General features: G+C 54.0%; 2 protein-coding genes across 2 annotated transcripts; one reads left to right on the plus strand and one right to left on the minus strand.

Moving 5' to 3' along the window:
* Positions 1-208: 208 nt before the first annotated feature.
* On the plus strand, positions 209-1996 carry V2A60_003122 (uncharacterized protein; the record flags this gene model as incomplete). Its single annotated transcript, XM_083254463.1, has 1 exon — positions 209-1996. The coding sequence occupies one exon, from the start codon at positions 209-211 to the stop codon at positions 1994-1996; it is 1788 nt and encodes a 595-aa protein (XP_083110589.1).
* A 1021-nt stretch (positions 1997-3017) lies between these two features.
* On the minus strand, positions 3018-5061 carry V2A60_003123 (MEF2 family transcription factor; the record flags this gene model as incomplete). The annotated part of the gene is made up of 3 exons (XM_083254464.1): positions 3018-4700; positions 4766-4922; positions 5006-5061. The coding sequence occupies 3 exons, from the start codon at positions 5059-5061 to the stop codon at positions 3018-3020; spliced, it is 1896 nt and encodes a 631-aa protein (XP_083110590.1).
* Positions 5062-10900: the final 5839 nt, after the last annotated feature.

Genomic DNA, 10900 nt, shown 5'->3' on the forward strand with positions numbered 1-10900 from the left:
TCTTCGACCGTTCGTTTAATTGCGTCACGAAACATCCGCGACTTTTTATCGCCATCATCACCACTACCCAACTCGCCGACAGACACTCACCCTGTCCAGCATCGACAGGCCTTGAGCAGTATACAGCGTCCGTCAAACTCAATCACTGAATCAAAGACACACACACCCCCATACATAAACCCCAGCTTCCAACAGCGTCGACGTCATCATGCTGGCGGACGCAGGTCTGATTCAGACCAGCCTGATCTGGGTTGCCTACGCCTGCGCTATAGCCTTCTGCCTCATCGCCGCCGTCATCACTACCTTTACCTGGCAGACACCGCGCGAGCGCTCCGCCGTCGTCAGCTTCGTCGCCATTGTCAGCCTGACGGCGCTGCTCGCCACGGTGCTTCTGCTCCCCGTCGATATCGCTCTCGTGTCCGCCACGGGATCCGTCAGTCTCGGCGTCAAGAAGCACTGGGCCACGCCTGAGCGCATTGCCGACATTCTTCTGTCGCTCAAGGTCATCTACTACACTCTCTACAGCTTCGATGCGCTCCTGTGCCTGCTCCTCATCCCGTTCGCTTACTTCTGGTATGAGGAGTACGATGAGATTGAGTTCGAGGAAGAGGGCCGCACATGGCGCTCACGCCTCTGGGCTGCGGCCAAGTATACACTCTTCTTCGTCGCTCTCGTCATTGCCCTCTTTTTGATCGGCTTCTTCGTGCCCGCGGCCGGCCGCGGTGACCAAGGCGATGGTTGGAGCAGTCTCGGGTCCTACTACAGGCAGCTCGTTGCGCAGAGCAACGGCGAAAAGGCCCTGACCTTTGCCCTGGGCCTGCTCGTCACCCTTGGCACGCTTCTCTATGTCGTCTACACCAGCACCGGCCTCGCCCTCATGCCAATCTCCTTCATCAAGTCAGCGCCCAGTATCTCCGCGCCTCAGCTCTCCGCCACGACCGCCTCGCAGCTCGAGCAGAACCGTGAGCGCCGGCGTCAGCTGGAGATGCGCTACGCCGGCCGCGAGGACGGCAGCATGACACGCAAGGACCGTCGTGAGCTGGACGCCCTCGTCCGTGAGGAGCAGACCCTCGTCCGCCGCGAGCGCCTCGCCGCCGAGGCTCAAGGTGAAGGTCACAGCCGTCTCTACCACGCCTGGCTCCAGGTCTGCGCTTTTTTCCGCCCTGTCAAAATGATTGGCGGCATTGTGCTCCTTATCCTCTCCATCCTCGTCGCCGTCTCAATGCTCATCACCGGCATCGACAAAGCTACCCACTCGGTGTGTAAGCAACGCTGCGGCTACATTCTCGGCCACATTCGCGTCTTCCAGCCCATCAACTGGATCTTTGTCCAGACGGCGCGCGTATTCCCCATCGACTATGTTCTCATGGCCCTGCTTGTTCTGCACCTCTTCAGCAGCTCCATCTCGGGCATCGCCACTGTCGGCATCCGCTTCCTTTGGATCCGCATCTTCCAGATCCGGCGTGGCCGCACCGCGCCGCAGGCTCTCCTCATCGCCACTGTCATGCTCGGGCTCATCACCCTGGCCGTCAACTACGCCGTCGCCATGTTCATCGCCCCCCAGTATGCTACGTTCGGCACCCAAACTTTCTGCAGCCTCGAGCCTGCTCGCCCCGGTCAGGCGCCCGACTGCCGCGCCAACCCGGATAAGGTGCTCCCTTGCGCCCAGTCGCGCGAGTTCCCCTTTGCCGCTCGCGCCTGCACGCCGTCAGTCATGTCAACTTTTCTCAACCGCATCACCATCACCTGGCCGTTCTTCGGCATCATCGCTTTCTGGGGCCAGTTTGCCTTCCTCGCCATCTTCTTGGTCGTGCTCGTCACCGCCATCTTCCGCACGCCCCGCGTCAACCTCGCCGAGCTGGACGAGGACGCCGAGGAAGATGAGGAGGAGAGCCTGCTGGCGGCCACGGGCCGACGCTTTGCCGCGAGCTGGGAGGACGCCCGCAACACTGCCAGCAGCAGCAATAATCGTAACTATGGCACGGGCAATGCTTGAACGAGGCGCGCTTTCCCTGTCTTGTTTCTCATTGACCCTTTGACTCGTACATTAGCATATATCAAGGTTGAACAATATTTGCATTTTTTTCGGATTGGAAAAGGAAGGGTAAAGGGCGGTCAACAAGCGCCGAGTTGGGTATACGAGGACAACGGAGCATGTGCATTTTTTCTCTCTATCAATTATCGAAGGCGTTGGCTGGGTTCACTTTATTCGTCTTTTACTTTCGCTTTTCAAAGACTCTAGGTCTTCGCATACAGGATTTTTCTCTTTATTGAATTCAAACTTTCTGGAATATTGCTCTCTGCTGCCCCAAAGCGTCTGCACAACTGTAGACACGGTGATACGATATGAAATGCCTCTTCTGTTCATTATACAGTTCCGGGATAATCCCCATCTAGCTATACAACACAGCGTTTTTATCTTCTCCTACATTGGCGTATACCAAGTCGCCTGCACCCCTCTCTGCCCGCTTACCCATCTATTTCTGCCACATACATGCAATAGAGCCCTCCAAGGAGCAAAATCGAAGAAAAGAGAAACTAGCGTCGGGCCAAAAAAAAAAGGGAAGGGGTGGGGGGGGAAACGATAGACGGAAGAAGAAAGACAGGAGCATTTTTAATGGAAAATGGTAAGCAGGGCAGGACAGTAAAAAAAATCGACGACTTTTCCAATGACATAAACCAAAAGAAGATAAACAAGAAAAGTATCAAAGGAGGATTGCAAAATAAACCAATCCGTATGATATGATAGCATACCAAGATGTATATGAACATGGAGAAGGAGATCGTCAGCATTTCTCGAGCGGACTTCGTCCACAGCACGTACATAAGCGTCATCCAAACGGTGCGGGTATCAGTAAAAATGCTGCAATTAAAACACGAAGAAAAGCAAAGGATTCAGAAAGCAAATGATCTCTGTTTCGAGCAGAACAACCAGACCAAGTGCGACTTCCCAGCGAACGCGCTTCGGTCACATCAAAGCAAGGAATATGCGATGAAAGTGACTCCATCATCGGCCTTTATTCGACCTTGACTCGTTTGAGTTCTGTTGTGGGCCCCTGACTGCTCGTGCTCGATGTTGCAGAGCCTTCACTTTTTCGCTTCATTGCTTCCCGAGACTTGAGGCTGTCAGGCGCGCCAGCTGTCGCGGGAAGGGAAGACGATGCTGCCGTCGACGCCGAAGACACTGCCGTTTGGCTCTGATCCTGAGTCAAGAAGCTAGGACCGGAACCCACCACAGGCGTCGAAAAATTGAGCGGGCTGGGTAGCGTGTTGCTGTCGCTCGCCTTGTAATTCCACTCTGGATAGAAGCTGCTTGGGCTGGGCAGGAATTCACCGTTGAGGTACCTCGATGGCAGCGCAGACTGTGGTGTCTCATTCTTGTTGGGAGCGCTGTTGCCTATTCCTTGGGGGTTGACCGGTGGTCTCGCAAACGGATTCGGCGGCCCGGTGGCCCCTGCGGACAATAAGGCAGAAGCGGATGGAGATGGCGGCGGTAAGACAATAGATCCGTGGCGCCTTTGCGTGTGCGTTGGGGTGTCTGTGGGATTGCGCGGCGAGCTAGACTCTGCAGTAACGGCACTTCCACTCTGCTCAGACCCTCCATCCGGGATCTGCACAGTGAGCTTGGGGCCGCGGGGTCTGGCAGACAACGGGCCTCCCGTCAGGCTATTCGTGCGGGATGGCGGCGCAAAGGCCACGTCCGGTAGGGAAATATTCCGCGACTTGTCCATGGAGCTATGCGAGCGTGGCAGTGGGGGTGACGCCCGTATGGAAGCGCCACCATCAACCGATTGAGAGCGACTAGCAGGTTCTTCCTTGATGGTGGATTCTTCAGTGCTGAACAATTTGGAGTGCTGGCCCAAGATTGATCGGTTCTCTTCTACAGGCGTAAAGATGCTGTGCGATCTCCGTTGAGGAAGCTTTTTAATGGCAGAATCCGTGTTGAGCAAAGGCGGGTGTCGGGCGTCCACTTCGGGGGCCGTCTCTCTCGGAGGTGGTGGTTGAGGATCGATGGGGCGACGATCTGGCGGTGGAGGATGCGGCATGGCTGAAGGCTGTTGGAGATCTGGACGTGGAGGCATAGGCATGGATTGAGGTGGCGGCGGCTGAGATGGGTATGTCGGTTGCGTCTGCTGAGGCTGTTGAGGCTGTTGAGGCGTGAATCCAGTTTGAGGCTGCTGGGGGTGTTGTTGAGGCGGGCGACGATCGTCAGCGAAGGCTTGAGGCGGCGGTGGTTGATGTGGATGCTGCGGCTGTGGAGGATAGTACTGGGCACCGTGCGGGTGCATCATGGGTTGTGAAGGAGCGGTAGGACCGTTGTAAATGGGAGGCGCAGGCATGTATGTAATGCCAGGATGCGTGCCAGGCGGCGGTGGGGGGACCATGCCCGAGGCCATACGGCGGCCATCATTTCTAGAATCAGGGCGTCCCATAGGCGGGTGCGGTGAGTGGCCGCGGGGAGGCAGATGGTGAGCGTGATGACCGGGAAAATGAGCGCCATTGGGAACAGGCGGAGACGCTGTAGGAGTGTGGTGACGGATTTGCGGCGGGAAGTGGCCATGCTGAGGGTGATACTGTGGAGGCATCATCTGTGCCTCTTCGTGGCCTCGCGGAGGAGTCGCATCGCCGTCTTCGTCGTCGTCTCCGTCGTCTCCGCCGGCAAAATCGTTCGGGCCTTTATGTTCGTTGGCACCACCATGCTGAAAAGTGGTCAGTGGTATGCGCAAGGGTGAAGAAAAGAAGACGGGTAGGGAGGCGAACTCACATATTGGTGGCGGGTAATTAGATCATGCATGTCGGCAGAAGAGTACTCGTAGAGCTTCTTATTATTGCCGAAGATGAAGACGGCGACGTCGACAGAGCAAAGGACAGAGAGCTCGTGAGCCTTTTTGAAGAGGCCGCCTTTGCGCTTCAGAAATGTACTAGAGGTAAAGCATGTTGGTCAGAGAACGGGGTTGAGGGGGATTTGGACAGGTGGAGGTAAGATGCTGGCAGCAATACATACACTGAGCGGTTGCGATCATCCTTGATGGCCTTGATTTCGATTTTTCTGCGACCCATGATGACGGAAGCTTATGTAAAGCAGCAGTTGGGAGTGTGAAGGCGGTAGAGACTCGGAGAGAGCAGGGCCAGGCGCCGAGTATATGTGTATTGTCGGCCGTGTCGCAACGGAGATGGGGGTTGGCGCGGAGCAGGTCGATTGCAGGCGAGGTCAAGGCGCGAAAAGCCCGGGTGCAGCAGTTGGCGGATTGTGTGCGGCGCAGGCGCAGCAATGACGAATCGAACAAGTCGCAGCAGAGCGGTGGGCGGGTTGAGGAGGAGGGCGGTTTGTATCTGGCCGACCGAGGGAGGCAAACGGGTGCACAAGGAGTGGGCCTACGGGCAGTCGCAAGGCTGGCGGCGAAGCCCTGGGGTTTTGGAGGTGAGGCCAGCGGTGATGTGAGGGCAGCGGGAGCGAGCGCTGTCGTGGAGGAGTGGCAGCGGCAAGAGACGCGGTAGAGGTGCGATGAAGACGGAGGAGGAGAAGGACATGTAACGGCGAAAGGAGGGGGGCGGGCCTCGTCGGCGGGCGCGCGGCGCGGCGCAAACAAGCAAAGGCGACGGCGCAAAGGCGAGGACGCTGCGAAGGGCGAGAAAAGACGGGACGACGGCAGGCAAAGCGAGCAAGCGAGCAAACGGACGAAGCTATCGCAGTTGGCCGAATAGGAAGCTTGCTGTGGTCGTGCAGGATGATGGGGCTGGATCTGGCGTTGGAGGGTTCTAATAATAGACCTTGATCGTGTTCAGTTCATGGGAGGAGGTTAAAAAAAAAAGAACAAGCAGGATGGGGGTGGTGGGTGGGAAATGGGGGGGGTTTACTACTAGTACTTGGGTTAGCAGTTGGCAGGATGGCAGGGCAAAGCAGATAGCAGGCAGGTTGGCAGGCAAGCAGGCTGGCAGGCAAGGTTTAGTAGTGAGTAGGAGGCAAGAGGGTAACAAGCCGTGACAAGGTGCTGCAGCACTCCGTACTCTCCGCACTGGTACGGAGTAGTCTTGGAGAAGGCTGCTAGTCGCCTAGTAAACCGGGGGGGTGGCACCTGGCTTTTTCAGTCTTGTGTCTTGTTAGTTATGGGATTATGGGATTATGGGACTATGGGATTATGGGAAGGGGGTCCCCTTGCAGGGGTATAAGTGTGCTAAGTACCAACGATCAGTGTACTGAGTACGTAGCACCGAGTACCTAGGTTAAGTAGGTAAGTACTTACATAGTAGAGCAATGGACGGTTTTGTTGACAAGCGAACAGGCTGGCCAGACGAATTAGACGGGTAAGTTAGTAGAACTTAGATGGAACTGGCAGTGATGCCATTGCGTTTCTTATACTACGTAAGTACTGGTACCGAAAGAGGCACTGAGTTTTACTTAGCAGGGTGCTACGCAAGAAGGTAGAGTACCTGCCTAAGTATAAGTTCCTGACATCAGCAGTGCAGTGCACCAGTGCTTATTACAGGTATTTACCTTGGTACCCCCTAGGTATTTACCACCTACCTAAGTAACAATTGGCTCCAACGCTGGTACCATCTCTCAATGCGTAATAAACCTCAACACGGCATAATCGTCTCAGTAGAAAATAAAAATCAAATAGAAACAATTCGGAGAAATTTTCGGAGGGATGTCCATTGAAATAGAGACATGCTCTCCTCCGTACTAACGAAAACAAGAATAAAATGGGATAAAATAAAAAGAAGAGAAAAATAAAAAGGGGGGCCAACTATATGTCATGCCATGTTGGCTGCTACTTACAGTTTCCCCTACCGACCAAAATTAATTTGTCCATACATGACTTGCACCGTGACGCGCGCCGCCGAGTATTCACCCAACATTTTCCCACAGATACCAGTAACTACCTCGAATACTTGCGCGGTTATTACCTCCTTTCTCTTCTTCTTTTTTTTTTCTTCTTCTTTCTTCTTTCTTCTTCTTCTTCTTCTTCTTCTTCTTCTTGTCCCTCGCATCGTCACCAATCCTTTTCATCCCCCCCCCCCCCCCCCCCCCCCAAAAAAAAAGACGCCACCAACAGTGGGTGGCATTGCAGTGGGCTTCTTACAAGGGTTCTTCCCCGCTACAAGGCCCAGCGGACCAACTGGACGGCCCCAGCAAGCGCCGTGGCCAGCGAGCCGCAGTTCCCTTCAGCCACAACGCGCGAGAAGAGGGGGGAGAACAACAGGGCGGAAGATAAGAGAGAGGGAGGAGAGAGAGAAAAAGAGAGAAAAAGAGACCCTTGCATGTTTCAAACACGGTAACTCAGGTCAATCTGGCTGTGTAGAAACAACTCCTCATGCACTCGCTTTGCTGCATGGCCGCATCGCCTTGCGTTACATTACACATACTTACCAGACTACGCTCGTGTCGCCCAGCATACCACCAAACCATTCTTTGTAAAATAAAATAATAATAAAGACGGACACAGAAATGAAGCTTTTCTTCTCTTTCTTTTTCACCCCATCATCATCACAGTCCGTCTTTTCCTCGCTGGCATGCAACTCTTGTTGCTCGCGTCAGGCCGTCCCGCTCCTCCCTCCCTCCCTTCCTCTCTCCCGGTAGCGACTCCCCACACCCTCCTTTGTCGTCTGAGACATGCGCAAGCCTAGCAAGGCCAAACGCTCTCGTCGCATGCAGGCAGCCAGCCCTTGTTTGGCCGAAGATGCTGCAACGGAGAACTCAGCAGCTGATGGATGGGGCTATAGCGTGATCCCCGCCCAACCGCTTTTCCTACTTACCAGGCTTTCCCACAAGGGAACGGGCGAGGGCGAGCGATGGAAAACGTTGGCCTGCCTGTTTGGGCTCTCCCGGGCCCTGTTTGTAATCTCCAGTATCAATACGCTCACGCGACGGGGCCATTCACAGCTTCCCGTATGCGCCCAAGACGGTGGCCACCTGAAAAGGAGCATAATTTCTTGAATAAAGTGGAGGATCAATCATCAAATTACTGGTCAAGTGTCAGGTCAAAGCCCGTTGATCACAAAGTACGTAGCCATCGCTCTCGCCTTCATCTGCTGACCTTTGCTCTTTGACAGCCCCCCAAATCATTTCCGTCTCTCTCTCTCTCTCTCTCTCTCTCTCTCCCTCTCCCTTTTGCTCAACCTGATCTCGACGCATTTTCACGAAACGTTCTCGCGCGGCATCATGCCATCGTGACACAATCCTCGTTGCAAAAGGGCTCGTTCCCCGCCGGCCGGCCCCCTACGACTCTCTGCCTCTCAGCCACCTCACGCTGGGTTCATGACGCGCGGTCCTGCAGACCAGGCCAATAGCTTAATTACCAAGGGCCAATACTCCGTATCGCTAGGGTACGATCCCCAAAAAAAATTAATGAAAAAAAAAAAGAAAGGTAGAGCCAGCCTTGTCTGGTTCCCGAAGTGGCTCAGCTGCGGATGATAATAATAATAAGCCACTTGCTAGCCCCAAGCACAGAGCCTACCTAACCCACGTCTGCCCGTGAAGTAATGTCGCCGTGGAGAGAGAGACTGACGCGAGCGAAAGGAAACCCAAGCGCCTCTCACGGGGCTTTTAACTCGGACGAAATAGTCATGTAAACTGACTAGTCCGTTGCTAGCTTTATTGATCTACGGCCAGTCGCTGACCTAGCAAGTAAGTAGGGAAAAAAGAGGTGGAGAGAAAGAAACAAAGAAAACTCTCGCGTTCTGTTTTGTGGATGAATTACCGCTCACCAATTAATAAGGGCACGGTGTAAGTAGGGCATGCATTCTCTTGTGCGCTTCACAACAACGCCGTCCGTCTTGTTCCACGACGACACCATCTCCTCGATACTAGGCCATCGCCATCCTACCAGTAGCACCCACCGAATAAGTGTATTATTACTCCGTACGGAGTAGACTCTCGTGAACCCTCCCTCCCCAATGGAACTAGAAACAAAAGGATGATGGAGCTCAAACTATGCCTTTGCGAGTCAACCTAGACAAAAATATTGTTTCAAAAAGCTTACTACCTCACCACAAGCAGCGACGGCGAGTCACCTTGTTGGTGTGAATTTCTTGACATTTCGAGGCCTCATGTCCAGCCAGCAAGCACCTCAGTCCTCAGCCGAGGCCATCCGAATCACTGGCCGACGATGTGAATAACCCCGGGGGTTGCCCTCAGACCCCTGCTCTTTTGTTTCTCATACGCAACCTTGTTGTTGTTGCATGGTTCGAGCTTTTTTTTTTTTTTCCTTACTTTGCTTTGCTTTGCTTTGCTTTTTTCTTCTTCTTTTTGGCATCTTTTCTGTCCAACACGCAGTTATCCGAGACACAATGCGCCCCCCTCTCTCTGTCCGGCTGCCCGCATCTTGTCATCTCTCCTTCACTTATTAGGACGAGGTAGGTGCCCCAATTACGGAGTACAGTCCAAGTATAGATGAGCAGAGTTCCAATTGGCATGTCGCACTAGCCGTGCGGCACGAGGCAAGATTAAGAACCACATGGGGGGGTAAACGGGCAGCAAATGCAAGGGAGGGAGGGGAGGGCTTTGATTTCGGTCCCAGGTTTCTTGAACGTTGCTTGCTCTCCCGCGCCCATCCTTTCTTATCATTGGTCCCGCCGACAGAGGGACAGAGAGAAGAGAGAGAGAGCGAGAGTGACTTGCCAAGGGGGTTTCATCTCAAAGTTTCGGAGAAAGCAATAATTCCTCTGCCTCGCCGACACACTCCATGCCTCTTTTGCATTCCCTTGCCCACGATTGCCGCCCGATATCACATTCCAGCTCCGCCATTGTTAGCCCGGAGCAGCGCCCGCGTTAAAGATCACGGCTGGGGGTGGTGGGTACAATGCAATGGATGAGGCGAAGCAGAGATGCAAGAAATACACGCCATTCTATATTTATTACGCATAGTAGACCATGCAAGGGAATCAAGGCATGATAAACATCAAGGGCTAGAATGAGGTACTATCGGGTCATCATACTGCAGATAGCCGTTCGTTAATTCCGCCTGTCTGCGAGTAATCTTGGGCTGTCTTGCATCAGTCAGTTCGGTACTGTCTTGCCTTCTTCCCTGCGACTACTCAGTACTTTTCCGTCGCAGACACTCGAAAGCCCTTTTCGCATCAGTGACTAGTCGTACCAAGCGGAGCAGGTTCGTCGCCCCCCCGATGTGTGAGCCCTGACAGCGTCACATGTTGCTTGCTTTGTTGGCTTCCCCTCTCCCTCTCCCTTCCGTCTGTGAACAGATGGAGCAACCATCGGTCGACTTGACTTGTTGGTGCCGTCTTGCTCTTCTCTCTTGGCTTTTCTAACAATAGAAACACGCCTTGCCCAGGGGACGGGGGAGGGGCTTGTTAGCACTGAGCAGGGACGTCCGCCCCGCACCAGGGGTCGCCGATTCGTTTTGTCGTCGCAGCAAACTCCAGGCGACAGGAGAAGCAACACATTCGACGGAAAAGAGACCGCTTCGTGCCTTGTAGTTGCTACGTTGTGCGTAGAGGAGACGCAGGCAACGTCTCATATCACGAGCACAGGGCATGCAGGAGAACGAGAGGGAGTCGAGAAGCAGAAAGAGACAGAGATTGGTCTCGCCTCGAGACGACGCGTACGGATTACCCTATATCCAAAATACTATCCTCTCGTTTGGCCCAAGAAACAAGACACCAGTGATAGTGACACATTGAAACCTTCTGCATAATGTTTAGACATCTGTCACGCCCTGGCTTCTTGATTTGTTCTCGAAGCGCCGGTGCTGGTAACCCTGTCCAGTCATCCCATCCTATTTCATTTCTCATCACGTACCATCACCATCACAATCCATTCCTTCATTGTCATCCCAAAAGAGCAAGCCTGACCTCACATGCAGCAGCAACAGTCTGCGAATCCCTATTATTGTCCCTTTGCAATGTGCCCCCAGGGCGTGTATGAACTGACCAAACCCCC

This window comes from Cordyceps javanica, chromosome 2, assembly GCF_051103115.1.
Source record: "Cordyceps javanica chromosome 2, complete sequence".
In the NCBI taxonomy this organism is placed as follows: Eukaryota; Fungi; Ascomycota; class Sordariomycetes; order Hypocreales; family Cordycipitaceae; genus Cordyceps; species Cordyceps javanica.